The sequence below is a fragment of the Colletotrichum godetiae genome (assembly GCF_030913485.1).
Source record: "Colletotrichum godetiae strain CBS 193.32 chromosome Unknown BDP55scaffold_8, whole genome shotgun sequence".
NCBI lineage: Eukaryota > Fungi > Ascomycota > Sordariomycetes > Glomerellales > Glomerellaceae > Colletotrichum > Colletotrichum godetiae.
This window is the reverse complement of record NW_026851256.1, coordinates 161731-181379: the sequence shown is the minus strand read 5'-3', so window position 1 is coordinate 181379 and position 19649 is coordinate 161731. Positions and strand designations below refer to the sequence as shown.

At 53.3% G+C, this 19649-nt stretch overlaps 7 protein-coding genes across 7 annotated transcripts; 3 read left to right on the top strand and 4 right to left on the bottom strand.

The window, feature by feature from the left end:
- Positions 1-541: 541 nt before the first annotated feature.
- BDP55DRAFT_652950 (uncharacterized protein) lies at positions 542-2500 on the bottom strand. The gene has a single exon (XM_060574143.1). The coding sequence runs from the start codon at positions 2297-2299 to the stop codon at positions 767-769; it is 1533 nt and encodes a 510-aa protein (XP_060433041.1). The 5' UTR covers positions 2300-2500; the 3' UTR covers positions 542-766.
- A 1042-nt stretch (positions 2501-3542) lies between these two features.
- BDP55DRAFT_725527 (uncharacterized protein) lies at positions 3543-3817 on the top strand (the record flags this gene model as incomplete). Its single annotated transcript, XM_060579021.1, has 2 exons — positions 3543-3740; positions 3797-3817. 2 exons carry the CDS (start codon positions 3543-3545, stop codon positions 3815-3817), a joined length of 219 nt encoding a protein of 72 aa, XP_060433040.1.
- A 447-nt stretch (positions 3818-4264) lies between these two features.
- BDP55DRAFT_628671 (aspartyl-tRNA synthetase) lies at positions 4265-6084 on the bottom strand (the record flags this gene model as incomplete). Its single annotated transcript, XM_060571928.1, has 3 exons — positions 4265-4860; positions 4939-5305; positions 5362-6084. 3 exons carry the CDS (start codon positions 6082-6084, stop codon positions 4265-4267), a joined length of 1686 nt encoding a protein of 561 aa, XP_060433039.1.
- Positions 6085-7103: 1019 nt separating this feature from the next.
- BDP55DRAFT_725525 (PUA domain-containing protein) lies at positions 7104-7772 on the bottom strand (the record flags this gene model as incomplete). Its single annotated transcript, XM_060579020.1, has 2 exons — positions 7104-7674; positions 7759-7772. 2 exons carry the CDS (start codon positions 7770-7772, stop codon positions 7104-7106), a joined length of 585 nt encoding a protein of 194 aa, XP_060433038.1.
- A 444-nt stretch (positions 7773-8216) lies between these two features.
- BDP55DRAFT_725524 (uncharacterized protein) lies at positions 8217-8529 on the bottom strand (the record flags this gene model as incomplete). Its single annotated transcript, XM_060579019.1, has 2 exons — positions 8217-8354; positions 8419-8529. 2 exons carry the CDS (start codon positions 8527-8529, stop codon positions 8217-8219), a joined length of 249 nt encoding a protein of 82 aa, XP_060433037.1.
- Positions 8530-11458: 2929 nt separating this feature from the next.
- On the top strand, positions 11459-12891 carry BDP55DRAFT_406606 (uncharacterized protein). The gene is made up of 3 exons (XM_060567339.1): positions 11459-11580; positions 11681-12813; positions 12872-12891. Exon 2 carries the CDS (start codon positions 11882-11884, stop codon positions 12743-12745), a length of 864 nt encoding a protein of 287 aa, XP_060433036.1. The 5' UTR covers positions 11459-11580; positions 11681-11881; the 3' UTR covers positions 12746-12813; positions 12872-12891.
- A 1569-nt stretch (positions 12892-14460) lies between these two features.
- BDP55DRAFT_406545 (acetolactate synthase catalytic subunit) lies at positions 14461-17423 on the top strand. The gene is made up of 5 exons (XM_060567338.1): positions 14461-14754; positions 14870-14962; positions 15049-15116; positions 15183-16874; positions 16929-17423. Exons 1-5 carry the CDS (start codon positions 14591-14593, stop codon positions 16985-16987), a joined length of 2076 nt encoding a protein of 691 aa, XP_060433035.1. The 5' UTR covers positions 14461-14590; the 3' UTR covers positions 16988-17423.
- The last annotated feature ends 2226 nt before the right edge of the window (positions 17424-19649 follow it).

The window sequence follows — 19649 nt, the reverse complement described above, 5'->3', positions numbered from 1 at the left end:
TCTTCTTACCCTCGTCCCTCGCGGAATTACTCCCTTTTCGCGCTGGATCTATTGAGAAGGTCCCGGATTCCCCAGCGTCATGGGCCGCATAAAATCCGGAATCCTGCTGTCGTCCGATGAGCGGTCGAGTCGACCGCCCTCACCGTCTAACACTCAGCTGGAAATACCGCATTGATACTTGTACTTCGGCGCGTCTTCCTCGACCTACTTAACCCATCTCACCTTACGTACAATTACAGTCTAGTTGGCCCATTTACTTGAAAACGGTCCAAGTGATACAACAGACTTCCCCCCAAAGATGGGCGATACCGCGATCCGAAAAGGTTGGGGTCTTCAAGCTGAAAAGGCAAAATCCGCCTCGTCCGTTTGAACCCACAGACAGCCGCACAGCGCATGCCAAGAAACTCAATGGGGTCTTTTGCAGCGGAACAGAATTGCGAGGCTGTTTGAACTCTTATATGCAAAGCGTCCCGAGCTCGACATTTGGGTCACGAACCACCCAGAAGCGGGAACGTGAAGCCACGTCGTGTCTGGTATTAAGCTTAGCTTTCCTCCTCCAAAGCCTATGCCGGTTTGTGATCCCCATGTTTTACATGAGTCAGTTTGATGCTAATATCATATAACGGCATTTTAGCGAACTATTCGGCAGTAGTCAACGAAACCCGCTGGGCGCATAATTTCTGAAGTTGTACTCAATTTACTTCCCATCCTTTTTGCCTCCTCTAACACGTCTTACTGAACTCATATAGTGAATTCGCCAGGGACATCACAGACTTGGCCCATGCTTCACCCACCACTTCTTGATCCTATCCTCCATGTTCCTATACTGGCATGTTCCTTGGCAATCCTCATGCAAACAAAAATTCGGAGGCCAATGTTTGTCCTCAAATGCCCGCCGTCTTTCGTAAATGGGCAGAGCTTCGCCAGACACGGCCACTGAGCAACGCTCCTGCTTCGTCAGATGAGCCCACTCCATCTGTAATTCTCTCAACCCCGCCGCGATACTCCGGCGTTCTTCGTAGAGATAGTCAATCATGTTTCGCGGTAGCACGTGAACAAGCTTGGCCTCTGGGATCTTCCAATAGCCCGCAGTCGTACCGTCCGACGTCCGTGTCTCTTCAAAGTCCTCGCCACCGGCGACCATTCTGGCTCTCTGCTGCTCGAGAAATTCCCGTTGAACGCGTCCCATATACCCACTGTAAGATACCGCCCCCGACTCGGTCCCGATTCCAGCCCCGGATTCTCGGTGATTCTCCATAAAATTCACCAAATGCAATGCCCCGAACCCAGACCGAAGAACTTTACACGTATTCCCCCACTCAGCTTCAACTAGACAACCCAGCCCCGCCATATCAGCAAGCTCAACATTCTCGACGACGAAATCACCACTCTTCCTCGCCACATAAATAACGCTACCTGGCACCACCGGCGGTAGCGGCAAATCCCACCGCAGTGACGACGACAGAAAACAGGGTTCAAACACCCGCCAACCCTCCACTTCAGTCCGCGTCCACTCCACAAACCAGAGTTCCTCGACGGACCCCAACAATTTCAGCAACAGAGAGATACACAGCGATGTGGTCGCCGACACGCCGCTCTCCCACATCGGCATCCTGTCCGCGTCGGACAGCGCATCCGCCGAACCCTCCAGCGCGAGCCTACGCACTCGGCGCAGATCCGCCGGTGCAAACTGGCCTACGTCCCACGGGCCTCCGCTTAGCAAATCGGGCCGGCGCTCGTCCTTGAGGGGGACATCTGAGAGGAAGAGAGTATCCCTGTCAAAGTGGAACCACGTCCGCGGTCCGGCCGTCCGCGTCTCAAAGGCGAGGCGATAGCCGCCCCGCGTCAGTATGCTGCGAGACTCGGCGCACGTGTGTAGTAGCGGCGGTATCGGGGCCTTGCTATACAGATAGCCCTCCCTGACGATCTCCCACGCGAGCTCTGGCTCGTTGGCTAGCCATGACGGGGGTATTTCTGGACACTGCGCTGACGGAGTCCAAGGCTGTTGGATGGGCTTGCTTCCAGTGAAGCCGTGCTCCTCTAGGGCTGTTTGGCGGAAGTGAGATCCATCCCCTATACGCCTTCTGATCTCATCAGCCCAATTGGCACGAAAGAACTGGATATCGGGATGGATTCGGAGCTGGACCGGGTGCGTGCTCAGGGTCTCCTCGAATTCGTCATACTCGACGGCCGTCTTTTCCTTGATGTTTACAATACGGGGCGGGGTGGCAAGCCAGTAGATCTCTCGCCGAATCTCAAACGGGAGAGACAAGAAGCAGAGGAACTCGCTTGGGGCCATGTTGTTCTGTTACGTGAAAATCAACGCGTTGCTGTACGTGAGCAATAGCACTCCGTCAAAAAGCCCAAGTAGCGAAACGCGAAGAGTGGGGTTATGCCATTTTAGGCAGCACTGTAACGGTGGCAGGAATGATTCTCAACTTGCCTTAGGTAAGTAAGACAGCACATTCATCGACATATTGGCATGTAGGCAGTTCACTTAACCAACGACAGACTTCCACTCAGAGACGGCAATTCTACAGAAGCCCCGGCTCGTCTTGATTGGCGGGAACAAATGCCGCAACGGGAAGAGATCAACAGTATCAGGACAAACGGAAGTTTCCGATGCCAAGATTGTTCCTTGTGTAAGTCGGTATATTTTGACATTTGACATGGGTTGGGTGGAACCCTCTGACTGCGCGTGGTCAAAACTTAAGGCCACGACCTTGGTTTTAAGCAGATACTATAACGGGGGGAAGAAAAGGACATCAGTGGTATAGTACAGCAACGAGTTCAACTGACAGATTTTTCTGAATGTGTCCTTGAACCATGTTCTCTTCAATTCGACGCGATGGCAAAGACGTTGTCCCCAGAATCTGAACCTCGGGGACTCGTTGCCGATACATGCAGCTTTGCAGAAATATTTCCCGCGGGATATCAGAGTCAGACCACGATATATCAACTCAGAAATTACTCCGCACGATCCAGTAAATTAAGAAAGTTCCATGATCCAAAACCCAGGGGAGCAAGCAATTCACCAAAAAGTCGTGCTTACTAGCTCAAGTGTCAGCCCAGGTCCCACCAATGTGGTTATGATTAGGACGGAACCATCCATGGTAGCTTGGTCAACCTCATTTCCTAGAGCGCATGTTCGCAGATTATTCCCAGCGAGCCTTGCCCATGTAAGAAGGATAGACGCTGACTAGTGTGTATAACAGCGATTTGGGTCTGTGGTCAATATAAGTAGGTTTGACGGGAGGCAAACATGACTCAACTACCATATCGTGAAAATCACCGAGCTTCTCTCCCCGATCCTGAAACCACTAGGGGGTCTGGAAATGCGTATTCAAAGCCCCTAGTTCAAACCTCAGTGCGTAAGAAATTCAAATACTACCATAATGAAGTAGGAGCTACCTGTATAAGTAATTGCGAGGACTTTCTGACTATTCAGTTTCCTCATCTCTGTTGGAAGCTATCCAGATTGCCCATCTCAGCCCAAAACCTACTACTGTAATCACTAAACGACTCTCGTTAATCTCGACATCATGCAATTCACCACTCTCTTCGCGCTCGCAGCCGCCGTGGCCTCGCCGGCGATCGCAGCCTCTTGCAGACCCTACAACAACCCGGGCATGATGGAGGGTAACCGATGTACCGCCAAAGAATCGTGCCCGTGGGGCCAGCGTTTCGGAGAAATCAAGGGATATAACTTTGGCGATTGGGGCAAGCCGTGCTCTGTCGATGTAAGACGCAGGTCAACAATGGGACTCACATCTGGGGTATGCTGACACTTTGATAGTTCACCTGCTGTACTCGGTAAAAGCTTGCCAGGGGAAATCAATAATAAAATGGAAGGAAGTAGGCTCGGCACGTTTCGTTGACTTACGATCAACCCTTTTTTTCGATTTAATGAAACGGCCAGTGGATGAGGAGCATTGCAAGACATGGTTGATATTAGTTTGAAGATACCCGTGTAGGGCCAGTCTGCAGATTTCGAATATTGGTCTCATTATCAACAACTTCTTCGGGAAGTCAGCATGACCAGCACGACGCCTGTTGGAGCTTCCTTCATCTCTGACGCTGAAAGGATCGGAGTTCTTCAGAATTGTTGATTCTTCTACATAACACATAAGCGCTAGAATTTGAGTCATCTCGACTTTTCCCCTCCAGCGTCAACAACATGGCCGAAAGTGACACATTTCATTATTCACAATGAAGACCGCCTCTCTTTTTGGTCTAATGTAATCCAACGCCCTCGTTAAATGCTTTACGGAAGCAGTCTCTTGGGCGTGCGAGGGTAGTACGCCGCAAGGTGAACACTGGGCAAAGCCAGGAACCAAGCAACCACGCGGTCGAGACCAATACCACCACCACCGTGAGGCGGCACACCAACCTGTCGGAAAACATTGAGGTACTCCTTGATTCCGGCGCTTTCCGGGTCGATGCCCTTGGCGCGGATGCGCTCCTCGAGCTCGGCCGGGTCGTTGATACGTTGACCACCAGAGAGAACCTCCTGGCCACGGATGAAGAAATCAAAAGCGTTTGTGACACGGGTGCCCTCGCCAGTCGTGGTGCCGGCATCGTCGAGCTTGGCATAGAATGGACGCGCCGTCTCGGGGAACTTGTCGATGACGTAGAAGTCGGTGTTGTACTTCTTGCGCACGACCTCTCCGAGGGCCTTCTCCTGAGGGGTGCTCATATCCTCATCGTCACGGACGTTGGCGAACTCGGCGGGGCCCTCTTCACGGAGAAGCTTCTGGGCCTCAGCGAAGGTCAGGCGAACCTCCTTGCCAGGCTCGGGGAGGAGGAGAGGCTCGGAGTGGTAAACGGATCGGACGGTCTCAATCTCGTCGGCACATCGCTCTGTTTCAACGAGAATCACGGTTAGCATTCGCGAATGAAAGAAACAAACAAGAGGCTTCGGCATGGTTGTCAACTAACCCTGAATGCCACGGAAGATGGAAAGCAAGACGCCCTCCAGGACGGTGAGGACCTCGGTGTAAGACTGCTTGATCTCCATCTCCACATCGAGACCGGTGAACTCGGTCATATGTCTCGGGGTGTTGGAGTTCTCGGCTCTGAAAACAGGGCCAATGCTGAACACGCGCTCTCTGCCACCGGCAATCTCGAATTGCTTGTAGAACTGGGGCGATTGGGCGAGGAAAGCCTCTTCGCCGAAGTATGCGAATCGGAAGACGTTTCCACCGCCCTCGGAGGCAGCGCCGATGAGGCAAGGGGGTTCGAATTCCTTGAACTTCTGGTTCTCGAGATATGAACGGAAGATCTTCTTCACTTCGATACGGATATCCTATGCAGGTTCAGTCAGTAACAGCATTGATAGCTTAGCATTGAGTATAGACGTACAGCAATGGCCTGCTGGACGGGAGCGCGCTTGTGCATGGCAATGTTGTCGAGATGGGTGAGCATGGTTGCGGAGGGAACCGTGTTTTCGGCGGCAGCCTTGGCAGCCTTCTCTTTCTCGGCTTCAGCATCGGCGGCCGGGGCCTTCTCGTCGCTGAAATTGACAATGGGCTGGCTGGCAGCTCCCAAAGTCATGCCAAGCATGGCGGGGGCCGGTGCGAGGACGAAGCACTTGGTGATGTGAAGCTCCAAACCAGAGACCCTGCAGCTCTTGACGGGCTCAAGAGGCTGCTTCACCTTGGCCTCAACCACGACGTAACTCTCAGGGTTAATGCTGGTGATCCACTTGACCATGCGGCGACTGACAATAGGCTCCTCGTCAGAGGCCATGAGGACACCCTGGATGTTCCAGTTGCCTCCCTTGCGGAGCTCGACGAAGCCCATCTTGGCACTCTGGACACGGGAGTTCTGAAGCCATGCACGGACAATGACGGTCTTGCCATTGTGGGAATCATTCAGGGCGCGGATTTCGACTTCTTCGGCGTCCTTGCTGAAGACGGGCTTGGTGCCATAGTTGTCCTGGGCGGGGTCGTCCTCGAGGGTGACTGCGGCAGCTTGCTGGGCAAGCTCTGCGGCGCGCGCAGCCTTCTGGGCCTCCTTCTTAGCCTTGGCCTCGGCCTTCTTCGCGCCCTTCTTGGACGTCGGGGGTTCGGCTGCGTCGGCCATGATGCTGAGGTTTTTTTGTAATTTGCGATTGAGCTCGACACACGATCAGGCGTGGAATTGAGGGGTAAAGTCAGGCACAGAGTATTGGAGGGGCAATGAGGGGCAAGGTGGGAAAAATTTGGATGTCATTCCACCACGTGACTCTTATACCAGTAATGCACAGACCACCACTACAGCTCGGCGTGACGTGGTGGGATGGATTCAAGGAGCTCCTTTGAATAACTACGTAGTACACGCACTTTGCTAGACTGCCGGGAGTCATGTTGAATTGGAAACACGGCTCACCGAGCCTTCAAATACGCGGGTGACTCACTATGTAGCCGCATCTAAGCGTGATAGCGGTGCGAGTCTATGGAAGCCAAAGCTAACTACAAAGATGAGTTGAGCAATACTGACGAAGATCGTCAACATGCTAGAAATCCCTGCACGCTTTCTTATGTTATGATGGACATGGGTGTTGATTCAGCCACATTTCTTCCCTTGAGATCCTGGTTCTACCGTCTATCCAGAACGACGAAGTAGAGGATAGCATAAATCAACCTAATGCCTGATCCAATTGCTTCATCTTTCCTCATCATCATGGTCTTTTATCACACACTGCCGTAGTCATGAGATTTCAACATTAACTTGCCCTGGTTTATTCTGCATATTATCGGTGCAGCTTCTGCGATCTCAGACTGAATATACCGTCTGATGAGTGAAAATGAAAGCTTGCAAGCCCTTTCTGTCAATATTGAAGGATCCTAGGCCCAGGACCCCATCCTCGAGTCTCGCTTCCGGTGGGGTTTGGGCAAGTATGCGAAACAGCGGACAGACATCAGGTACAGGTTTGGAGTCTAGGAGCACCAGGAGATGGATGGCCAAGGTAAGAGATAGGGCAAGAAAAAGGCACGCTGTTGTCGTATTGGGCTCTACTCATGCTTACACGCATATTGTATTGTTATGGTGCCCCTCCACCTCATATCATATGTGCAAATTCGTTTCTTCGTCCCTACGCCAATCTTTGAATCCAATCTCCTCTAGTCCGTTCCGAGCCTCCACAGGCCATCGCCGAGGAAATGTGCCTCCTCCACAACGGGCCCCTTGCCCTTATCCTTAACCTCCTTGGTACCAGCAACCAAGAACCCAATAGCACACGCCTCCGTCTTGCCCTCCGCCATAATAACAACCGCCTCCCCCTTCTCCAGCTCCCGGCTCCATCTACCTTCCTCGTTAACGCCCTCAGCGCCTTCGCGGGGCTCAGGCAACCGCCCACCCGCGCTCGTCAGCCCAGGGGCCATGAGCGTGGCGCCCGAGAGCACGAAGCGGATGGCACCGCGGTCGATACGGATAGTCGGGAAGGCCTGCGGGAAGCGGTGGACGAGCTTGAGATGCGGGACGAGGGTGGCGTTGTCTTGCTGGTAGAAGAGGGGCTGCTGCTCGCAGACGAACAGGGAGCAGCGGTCGGGCAGCTTCATCTGCTCGAGGGATGCCTTCTTGGGCATCACTTCTTCGATGTAGGGGTTCAGCAGGGGGAAGCTTGAGAGGAGCGAGTCGCGCAGGGAGCGTTGGACGGAAGACTTGAGCTTCTGCTTCGGCTTGGAGGTGATGCTGGAGGGCGGGGTAATTTTGTTAGCTTTCTTGCGGGGTTTATGTGGTTTAATCATTGGGTTGTTTGGAGGGGTGGCGACGTACTCTTTCTTGAACATTTTGGCGGTATTCAATCGACGTCTGCTAGGAAACAGAAAGGGGTATCACTGGTGTATTTGGGACGTCGTCGAGAACTGTCGCGTCTTTGGTAGTCTGTGGTGGTGGTTGATGGTGGGGTTGTTTGGAGCGAGGATCGCAGAGGAAAATTGCCCCGCAGTCGGGCGGGCGGGGCGGACCAATCATGCACCGATGGAGGGGCAAGCACTTCACGCGCGAGTGGCTTCACAGACGCATCACGTCACTTTGATCGATGGGAGAAAACGAACAAGTTGCGAGTGATTGGGGGTTTAGGGAATTAAAAATCATAATTCTTCCAAAGATCGTAACTATACTGTCATGCAAAAAGCTTTATCGTAACCCATGATCGCGTGCGCGCTTCTGTGGCCCCTGCTCAAAGTCTCTCTGAACGTAGAAAAGCGCAGGAACTCCTTCGTCGCAACAGCTTAACCGTGGTTGACGTGAGAAACGGTGCCGTCCTCCTTGACGTGGACGTTGAGTCTGTTGGGTCTGAAATCCTTAGTGACCATCATGCCAGGCTCGATGACGCGCGACTCCTCGGGGAGATCCCTCTTGCAGAAAGTCTAGATAGCACCAGGTTAGCACTGTCGAGCACACTCTCAGCGATGAGACTAAGGGCTAGCTTACTGTCTCGTTTGACTCCTCCTCATGGAGCTTCTTGCCGACCAGCTTGTTGGTCCAGAGCTGGGTCTTGTCATCAGAATCGTTGTTGTTGATACCAGGTACGACGAGAGGCATGATGGCGGTTGTGCTTGTGAGATTCTAAGGGTGTTGGTTGTTGTCGGGTGGGTTGAGAGCGTATGCGACTTGGTGTGAGAAAAGGGTGTATAATGAGGTTGAGCGAGATGAAGATGGAGTAACTGATGGTTTAATAGCAGTGATGGGTCGTGGACGTCCAAAACAGGAAGGTTGGAGGTCTAGAAGCTGCATCGACCGATGACGTCGTAATTGTGTGGGGGCGGGGGTTTTGTTCGCAGAACTCAGGGACTACGGATACCTAATACTCGTCCGACGCAAAGCGCCGCCGGGACGATCTTGGAACCGAAGCACGTCAACCTCTAAAAGTCCGGCAGTAGGCCCTCAATGACCCCTGTTCCTTATCTTGCTTGGTATTAGAGCACTTGGCAGATAACGTTTAGTTCCGATGGCCTTGACCAAGATCAAATCCTCGTCCAACATATTATGTGCATGTGATGACCACCAACATGCCATAGGTACTAGACTGCTGCGTAGCACGGGCAGCGGTTCATATTGCTAGAGCTGGCCGGGCTGGGTGACGTTTTGAAAACATCATTTACCTTGGCACATCTGTTCGTTTTTGACCAGAAGTAGTATGCGCTGGAAATACTGAAAGCGCGAATAAGATGGAACAAACCACAGAGTTCAAATAAGGAAGGTAGCAGCCAATGTGCCATGTGAGGGAGGTGCACAAAATTGTTTGAAGAAAGCTGGTAAATCTCCACCAACGCTGACTCCTCCACGTGCAGGTACGGAGCAAGTAAGCCGGCCACAGCTCCAGCGGTTATTGCACTACGCATACAGTATGGCTGCCCCGCCTCAGACATGGGGGAGTGAGTTGCTTCACTGTTACTGTTTTGGGAACCAAGTTACGAACACACTGTTTGAAGCAATCCGGCCCCGAGTGCGGTAGTCTGACGGAGCGGAGAGTTCACGCCCGTCAGACTGTCATGAGGTAAGCACAGAATTTAAGGTAGGAATCGTAGCACGTGCAGGGTTGGACCGGGCTTCACTTGGGTCTGTGCACCTGGTGAGAATGGAATGGCAGGGGCCTTCCTTCCTTCCTTCCAGGCAGAATCATTCGATATGGTCCCTGCCGTTTGGACTTTGCATGGACGGAAAGAATGAACTATGGAACCATCTTTATACTTACCTCACGTATACTTACCCGTTGTCTGGTCATTTCCTGGATTTGACGTTGATCGGTCCGACAACATTCCATGTGCAGCTGTGGAATGCGCTCGTTCTTGACCTGCCGATTACCTCGACCTTCGCTTTCGCCTTTTCCACCCTCTGCCGACTTTCTCTGTCAGCGGAAAAGGAACAGCGCCCCACCCTGATCTCGGGTTACTAGATTCCCATCGTCTTCAAGGGCTCATGATCACGGATATGAATCCACTGCTGACGGCTTTTGTTTGCCTGCTTATTTTATGTTGGCAGGAAAGCGACCTTGTCTCAGGTGGATGCTAGCCTGGGGTTATTCGCAACGTCTGACCGCATCGCCGCGCCGTTTCCCGGCCAGGCCATCGCAAGAATGGCACTGGCACCGACACAGCAAATACAAGAAGTCAATGTGTGAAACGAGGCCAGGGAAATCCATCTTGCCTACCTCTTTCTACCCATCTGCAGACCAAACGATATTGAACAGTCGTTAAGCTCGATCCAATCATCCAGCCACGGGGAACCACCAACGTCTAATAATTAGTTCAGGACCTCAGCTGCTGCATGGTGTCGTCCGAATATGGACGGAAACGAGGGGTTGGCTCAGCTTACAGGGTGGCAGGTCTCAGCCACGGGCAAATCGAACCAAATAATCAGCAGCCAGTCGGAGCCGCAGCAGGGATCAAACACTACAGCCCTCAGCACTAACACCAAGCGAGCGATTTCTTCTTCTCCTCAAGTTCTCAGCCATCAGGGAATAGCTTCCCTAACCCCCCGCCGGAGCAGAAGTGTTGCAGCCTGCTCAGTGCTGCATGCTGCGGACACATGGCGGAACTGGACCACGACAAGGCAGATATGAACCCGGTGAGGCGGCTCGCTATTGGCCTAACTTCCGAAATTCAGTGCAAGTTCCCCCTCGCCTCGTGGGGTTCCAAGTCTTAGAGTTTTCTCTGTGCCTCTTCCCCTTAGACGATTTAGGCCAAGCCGCGTGCCGGGAACAGCATATGCTATTTTAGCTTGAGCAAGTGGGTCTCAGGCCCATTTCGACAATCAAAAGCTTCAGAGGAAGTTCAGGCCGTTTCGAGAGGAAGAATTTGCGATAGCGATGGATGTCAAGCCAATGACTAGTGGCTGTCGAACGAGACGGAGTCGTGATTCTCTCGAACGACCAAAGAGACACGCTCACAGCCCGACATCAGATCAGACGGCATCTCCACGTGAAGGCATCGTGAACCGCCCGTGCAGAAGCAGATGCGAGCAAGCAACAGAACTAATTATGGAGGCCGGCGCCGTCAGCCACCGACTCCAGCTCCCATTCGCCGGGTGGACTAGCAAAGGGCTGTGCTGCAGGAGCAGGAAGTACCTAGCACCACCAACAAACTCAAGCCCTCCCAGAGTCCAGATTCCAACACCGTCTTCTCCGGGAAGAGCTGCTGCGGAATGAAGGCCCCAGCCTTACACAACAAGCCCCCCAAGCCTAGTCCTGCTAAGCTGCAGGTAAGCAATGAACAGAGTGAGCCTAGGCGGAGCCCCAAGACATGACCAATCCCGATCCCAACGGGCACTGGGCCCCCGTGCTGAGGTGCATTTTGCTCTCGTGGCATTGGCGTTGGCGTCGTTGGCGTCCCTCAGCTCACGACCAGAGAGACAAGCAGCAAGACAAGGACGGTGAGGTGACAACAGCAACAAGCCAAAATGGGTACCGCCAGTCCCGGCCCAACCCCGAGGCGCCGAGAGGCGTCCAGCTCCTTCACTTCTTTTTATTGAAGCTCATTCCCAGCCCATCCGGCGTAGGCCACTTTTCTTTCCTTCCTTGTACTGCTTCTCACTTCCTTCGGCCCCTCGAGCACATAGATTCGCTCCTCTCCATCACAGTATCAATCATACAAGGTTCGCCCATTCCCAACTATCCGACCTTCGACTTCACTACCATACTAGAAGTTGCCTTGAATACCTTGAGGTGGCGTGTTGACGGCACTGAGAACTGAAGCTGCCGGCTACCGAACCAATCTTCCCAATCAGGAAGCTACCAAACCCCAACTACGGAGTACAGTTCGTCATACAACACCACATCGACTCCCGATACTTTGGGGCCGGCACTTGAGCACCCACTCCGAACCGCTGTCAATCCCACCTTGAACGGACCCCCGTCCCGGCAATCATTTGCGACACCCCACTAAACCCGGGCAATATGCGTTCATCCCAGTCCGCCCCGGCGCTTGTTGCGCTTTTCTTTGCAGCCGCGGCCTCAGCCCTGTCGCCGGCGAGATTGCATTGCCTACGATCACGGAATCTCGAGCTGGCTAGAGTGGCAGCCTGTGGCGAACCTGGATCGGTGGCCCACTGCATAGAAATGCTCACCGACGACTTTACACAGACCGATCTGGAGAGATGCTACATCAATGCTGGTTGCGACTTTGCCGAAGCCGTCATCGAGTCGCAGTGGACTCTGGATAGGTGTGACAATACCGGCAGTGCCCCTGCCGAGTTGCGCAAACGCCATGTAAACGTCTTCGCGCGTCAGACTACAGAGGCGACTACGGCAACGGCTGAGACGGCCACGGGTACATCCACCGGCACAGCAACCTATTCCAGGCTCACGTGCTCTACGACGACGACCAAGGCGACGACGCAGTGCCCTGTCGTCTCTACGGGCGTGCAGAAGGGCAAGACTCTCAAGGAGGGCTGCTTCCCTACACAAGTGGTCTACGCAACATGCGCGGCGGGCCTGCTTTGCAAGAATGATAACTCAAACAACCCTTCGTGTAAGGTGTTGGACAACACCGTCTACCCGGGCGGCATTGCCGTAGCGCTCTTCTTCGCCGTGGCCATCACGGGCTCCATTGCGTGGATCACATTTCTCTGCTGCAAGGAGAGGAAGCAGAAGAAGCGCAACGCGGACAGGGCTCAGGCCGCACTGGATGCGAAGATGGCGGCCAAGCGACAGCCAGCTGTGCAAGTTCACGATTCGGACAATCAGCCGCTCATGTCGCATGGGCAACCCGCTGCTGCGTATGAAGCGCACGGTCCATTTGGCGACCAGCACCGGATGTAAGGTGGAGATAAAGAGATGTGGATTGCGAGGGGTGTGATGAATGATCATCGGGGATGAGGGCGTAAAGAGTAGGCACGGTTCAAGATACCTCAGTGTTGTGTTTGATTTTGATTTCGATGTTTAAAGGGCGCATCAAGGTTCAAGGGTGATGAGCCAACGAGTAAACAAAATTACAAGTCATCCTCTTTCTAGTCTAAGGAATCCGAGATGCCTCGTCAACCGATGACCGTGCTGTTAAGCTGACCCTGCATCAAAGTGCATTAGTTGCTCTACTATGCGACCGGGACAGACCGGATGAGGGGGACCGGGACCCGACTCAATCGGTCGGCTGCGGCGCAAACGACGAACGATTGTCAATACTACACGTGGATGTGTGTATGCATGGTGACTGGAAATGAGGCTAATTCGTGCTGACGGATGCGGCCAAAAGAGAGTATTGTTAATTATGAGCGGGCGGCAGCCCCCATGTCTCGCGATTCCTGGGGTTGGAGGGAGCCGTTTTCTGACAGCTGCAAGCCCGGATCCGTGACTGGACCGCATGCGACATGCAGCAGCGCTTGGCATGTTAGGTTTGTGGATGTTGACCAGACATGAGATGAGATGCATGGTGCATGGTGCAACACCGAGAGGACGGGAATCACGGGATGGCATTGTCGAGACTAAAGTGAGGTAGAGAAGAAAGATGGTGAATAGAGACTGAGTGGATTTGTTGACCCGTATCGATAGGAAAAGATAGGGGACCTCGGGAGACTCTCTTGTGGAGGAATTCGTGGGAGTGTACCATGCGTGACTCCTTGCGGTTCACGACTAGAGATGCTCGACCATTCCTGTGGCAGGGAAAGCGTGGAAACGGTCACAGATGTCGGGTAGGTATTTGCTCCGCCCACTTTCCTCGGTCTGGCACTCAAGCTCGGGGAGGGAGACCGGAAGAGATGAGACGACGGAAGAGAAACAGTATGGGGAATGAGGTAAAGGACCAATCAAGGTGAGTCATAATGCGGTTGAGTCAGCAGAGGTGGCTGGCCGTTCTATCGAAGGTGCCGCTGTCGTTTTTGCCGTTCTTTATAGCTGCTGGTAGGAAGTTAGGAATACTGTTAGGAAGGAAGGGAAACATGGAAGGAAGGCGGTAAAGATGCAGCCAGCGGGAAGCAACCAGTCAATGGGAGGGAAGGTCAGGCCGATATCGCCACCCCAGATTGGACACAAGGCCCGTGCCCCTCCCCCGAAAGGCAACGCTTGTTCGTTCTCGCCCCCGTCGTGGCCCGTCCTGCGCCCTTCCAGCCAGTCATCGGCCGGCTACCCCACACCTCGACAGCCGATAATTTTTTTGGTTTTTTCCTGGCTCCGAAACAGCAGCCGCGCCTCTCTGCCGCTCTGCATTTGTGCTGCCAAACTGTGTGAGAGAATGAGAGACTGGGAGAGAATAGAGACAGAGACCGCGGTGACTCTACGGATACCTTACAGAGTTAAACCCCGGTGTGCGGCGTGCCTTGCCTGTCTTCTATCAACCATTACCAGTACACTAAGAATTGTGTCTGTGCCCGGCCCCCAATTCCCAGTCTCGAATTTGACATCTGCTGGGTAATTTGCCAAAACCTTGTGACTAGGCTTGCTTTCCCTTCCCTCCTCCTTCTCTCCTCCTTCCCTCCTCCAATTGACTCCGCGATCTCTGCAACCTCCATCCCCCCTGCGATCGTCCAATTCGACGAGCCGCTCCCCTCTCTCTGTATCTTCCTCTGTCCTCAGAGACATTGACGAAGCATCACACCGAGTGACTCCTTCTCTTCTTCTTTCCACTTTGTTTCTTCTCCTCTTCCCCGGTTCCTCTCCACTCCACCGCACATCATGATGCTCCGAACCCGCCACGCCGCTCGCGCCCTCAAGGCCGTCTCAAGAGCGAGCGCTCCCCGTACCCTCACCACCTCGTCCGCCGTCGCCGCCATCCAGGCCACCAAGAAGGTCCCTACCGGTGTGAGAACCCAGGCTACCTCTGCCACCTCGCCCGCTCCGTAAGCTTTCTCTTCCCATGCTCCCATTGACCAGGGAAACTCTCCAGCTACTCGAGTAGAGGAAGCTCTGTGACTCACGAACGTTTTACTAACGATGCTGTTCTCCCAACTGCAGTGAGGTTCGAGACACACCCGCACCCGCCTTCAATGCCGACAAGAGCCATGTCCAACCTCTCCAGCGCTCTTCCGGGCCGGAAATGGACGAGTCGTACGTAGTCTTCGTCGCCAATTATACCCGCTGCCGTTGTTGGCTTGTTGTAGTAGGCGCGCGAGAAAGCTTACGGTGTTATACAGGTTCATTGGCAAGACCGGAGGAGAAATCTTCCACGAGATGATGTTGAGACAGGGCGTGAAGCACATCTGTACGTGACTCAACTGGGTACATCAGGATGGCAGTAAAGAGACATGTGACTGACCTTGACTCACAGTTGGATACCCCGGAGGTGCCATTCTCCCCGTCTTCGACGCCATCTACAACTCAAAACACTTCGACTTCATTCTCCCCAAGCACGAGCAGGGCGCCGGCCACATGGCCGAGGGTTACGCCCGCGCCTCGGGCAAGTGCGGTGTCGTCCTCGTCACCTCTGGCCCCGGCGCGACCAATGTCATTACCCCGATGCAGGATGCCCTCTCCGACGGTACCCCCATGGTCGTCTTCTGCGGTCAGGTCGTCACTTCCGCCATTGGCAGTGATGCTTTCCAGGAGGCCGATGTTACCGGTATCTCCCGCGCTTGCACAAAGTGGAACGTCATGGTCAAGAACATTGCCGAGCTCCCCCGCCGTATCAACGAAGCTTTCGAGATCGCCACCAGCGGCCGTCCCGGTCCCGTCTTGGTCGATCTTCCCAAGGACGTCACCGCCGGTGTCCTGAGGAGAGCTATCCCCACCGAAACCTCTCTGCCTTCTCTCCCGAGCGCCGCCTCAAGAGCTGCCATGGCCCTGCTCCAGAAGCAGCTTGAGCAGTCCATCAAGCGCGTTGCTGACCTCGTCAACGTCGCCAAGAAGCCCATCATCTACGCCGGTCAGGGTATTGCCCAGTCCGAGGGTGGCCCCGAGATCCTCAAGGAGCTTGCCGACAAGTTCTCCATCCCCGTCACCACCACCCTTCACGGCCTCGGCTCTTTCGACGAGCTTGACGAGAAGTCCCTCCACATGCTTGGTATGCACGGTTCTGCCTACGCCAACATGGCTATCCAGCAGGCTGATCTCATCATCGCTCTCGGTGCCCGTTTCGACGATCGTGTCACCCTCAACGTCGCCAAGTTCGCCCCTGGCGCCAAGGCTGCCGCTGCCGAGGGCCGCGGTGGTATCGTCCACTTCGAGATCATGCCCAAGAACATCAACAAGGTTGTCCAGGCCACTGAGGCCGTCGAGGGTGACGTCGCCACCAACCTCCGCACTCTTATCCCCCACCTGAAGCCCAAGACGATGGAGGACCGCAAGGAATGGTTCGACAAGATCAGAGAGTGGAAGGCCAAGTGGCCCATGTCCGATTACGAGAAGGCCGAGCGCTCCGGCCTCATCAAGCCCCAGACCCTCATTGAGGAGCTCAGCAACCTGACCGCCGACCGCAAGGATACGACCATCATCGCTACCGGTGTCGGTCAGCACCAGATGTGGACCGCCCAGCACTTCCGCTGGAGACACCCCAGGACCATGGTCACCTCTGGTGGCCTGGGTACCATGGGATACGGTCTGCCCGCCGCCATTGGCGCCAAGGTCGCTAAGCCTGACGCTCTCGTTATCGACATTGACGGTGACGCCTCCTTCAACATGACCCTTACCGAGCTTTCCACCGCTGCGCAGTTCAACATTGGCGTCAAGGTCATTGTTCTGAACAACGAGGAGCAGGGTATGGTTACGCAATGGCAGAACCTCTTCTACGAGGACCGTTACGCCCATACTCACCAGCAGAACCCCGACTTCATGAAGCTGGCCGACGCCATGGGTGTCCAGCACCGCAGAGTCAGCAAGCCTGACGAGGTTGTCGACGCTCTCAAGTGGCTCATCAACTCCGACGGCCCCGCCTTCCTTGAGGTCGTCACCGACAAGAAGGTGCCTGTCTTGCCCATGGTACCCTCTGGATCAGCTCTCCACGAGTTTCTGACATGGGACGGAGGTTAGTATTCCCCATCTTTTCAATTTTGTGACCCAATTGCTAACCCCCGCGCAGAGAAGGATAAGAAGCGTCGTGAGCTGATGCGCGAGAGAACGCGTGGTCTCCACGGCTAAACAGCCAGCCCTCACAGCTGTTTCTTGTTATCTCATCTTTCCACATTGGAGGCGTCCATGCATATTGCTCTCTCATCTTATACCACCAGGCTTTATTGGGTTCTCTTTGGCCATAACGAGATCTCCATCTTGAGCAGAAAAATCTTTCCATTGGGAATCAAGGTTTTTCTTATTACGGGCGACGACGAATCAAAACCTATATCGCAGGTTTACGTCCGGAAGCAAAACAAGTTCAAAATCAAAACAAAAATCTAAAAAGTGCTTTATCGCAGCATTTTCCGTAGTTGGGGGCTTCATTTCGGGCATTCGCACAAAAATCGACCGTCACGGAGTTGGGTTAGTTTACCTCGACCTTGTCAAGAGAATGTACATATATCAAACTTCACGAGTTGTTGAATATTGAAAAGTTTTTTTTTGCACCTCATCTTGAACTTCCATCTTCTAGCTCCAAGTATGATGTGTCCCCTCAATCCTGCATGTCATAATCTTGGGTTCTTGTGATACTTTGTGCAGAGTTTGAGCTCGCCTTGATCATAGGATTTGGCCAAGAGGTCAAAATGCCTCATCTCTCAAAATCAGGTTTATTGAAACTTCCCTCCTTGTCTGTGGAAACGACGTGATAATGAAGAAATGCATGTTCAGGGGGGGCTTTTGCAAAACCTTGTTCTTTTATGTCGACTTAGTTGCAAAGGATAAGTTTTCACTTTTAAAGTCCTCCCGCAGTCATTGGCGTGGTTTTGTATTCCGAGTAGAAGATTGCTGAGACTTGTCTTATTTATCGCTCTTCTGCGTCCTCCTGGTCCCCACTCTGAGCACTGACGGGTCTCAAACGGGCGGGCTATAAGCCCGTTGAGAGTTCTACTCGCTTGTCGTCGTTGAGCTCTATCTTCGCTACTGAGACTTGCAACACGTTTTCCGGTTATTTGTTGAGGAGCGTAAGGTAGTGATGGAGGCCCTGCTATCATGATATACGTCAACAGGCAGCTATGCCCTGGCCTGGTTAGATACGTAGGTTGGCACCAGTCTTGAAGACCATGAAGTATTGAGATCTTCGACAATCTCGAACACCAGTTTGATTGTTATCACATTTCTCGATTCCTCGCGATCTCTTATGTCTTTAAATACTGTTGAGATACATAGGTGTGGATTTGCATCGCCCACCCTTCCCTAAAGTAAAATTCTGGCGGTAGGTAGTCGGTAAAGTTGCAGTCAGAACGCCTGCTCAGCATCTCGTTCAGAGAACACAGGTAAACGAGCACTATTCATATGAACGGACCTTTGAATCTGGAGCCCAGGCGCTAGGAAGGACATCATGACCACCTCAGATGAGAATCCTTGCGTTCCCTCACATCTCACATAGGAATTGATATTTTCTTTCAGATGAACAAATGCGCTCCTCACAGGCCTGTAACATGTTAACAAACGTAGAAAACAGACTGCGCTATTTACTCTTAGTCCCAATGATAGCACCCACTTTTGCGCACTACCTGTTTTATTTCTTTCCTTTCCCCTTTCTCCAGGCGAATGATGCAAAGAAGCGAAGTATGCTAAGTTGAACAATATGAAAGATGATGTGGCTGAATGCCTGCTTCATCTGACCAAGACACCTGACCTGTCTTGAGGTTAAGGTAGCCGTCCCAAGAGCATACCACCAGACCAAGCTTTCTCTTTAGCACTGACACAGCTTTCTCGAAGCTTGATCTGCCTACTTCAATTCCCAGAGATCTGCTCCCATAGAATGAGCGTAATTAGCAAACCACTTTTGATGTGTTTGTCTTTGACATGCTGCAGAGCTTGCCTAATATTTCAATCTGCCACATAAGGTCACGGCCGAAATGCGGTGAAGCAAATGGAAAACGGCAGACTCTAACATGACTGATCACTCACACCAACAGCCAGCGTGTGTAAACTAAACCTTGATTCATCCAGCCTGCAAGAAGCCGTTTCTTCTCCTTTTGTTTAGAGAAATGATTCACTCGCCGCACATGGATCATACCTTCCGGGCCGGATTTCCTGCTCCTTAGGGCATCATCTTCTCCTTCCTCTTCTACAGAAAGATATCCTCCTTCCCTCCTTCTCCCCTTCCCTATTCCCTCAACGTCGACCTCTCTTTATCCACACTTACTTGAGCAGTAAGCAACGCCTTCCAACATCGTAAGAACCACGGGCTTCTCTGCTTCCTTCTACATTTATCTGGTTACAATCTCATGACTGACTAGTGACACCTTCCAGACCAAGAAAGTACCTCCGAGTAGGAAACCGCAAATAAGTCCAAGATGGACAGACCACGGTCCACGGTATCTTCATCCACCGGACCACCACATCGCTATGACGAAAGCCTCCAGCTCCGATAAACAGGCTTACGCCGCTGCTGCCATGGTCGCAGCCGCCAACACCCAACGACAGGCCGACGCCAACAACGCTGCTGGCACAACCCCAGCCGAAGTCCTCGAAGCCCATATCCTAGCCGACACCCTCCCCACCAACCCGGACACCCTCGAAGCCTTCCGCTTTGACTGCGTCATTACCGTGGCGGACAGGCTCTCCCTCCTCAACCTCTACCGCTACCTCGTCCTCAACCTCGGCGCCCCTACCGCCGCCATCCAGGGCTGGATCGCCGAGGGCAAGGAGACCGTCACCGCCCGCATCGAGAAGCTCTCCC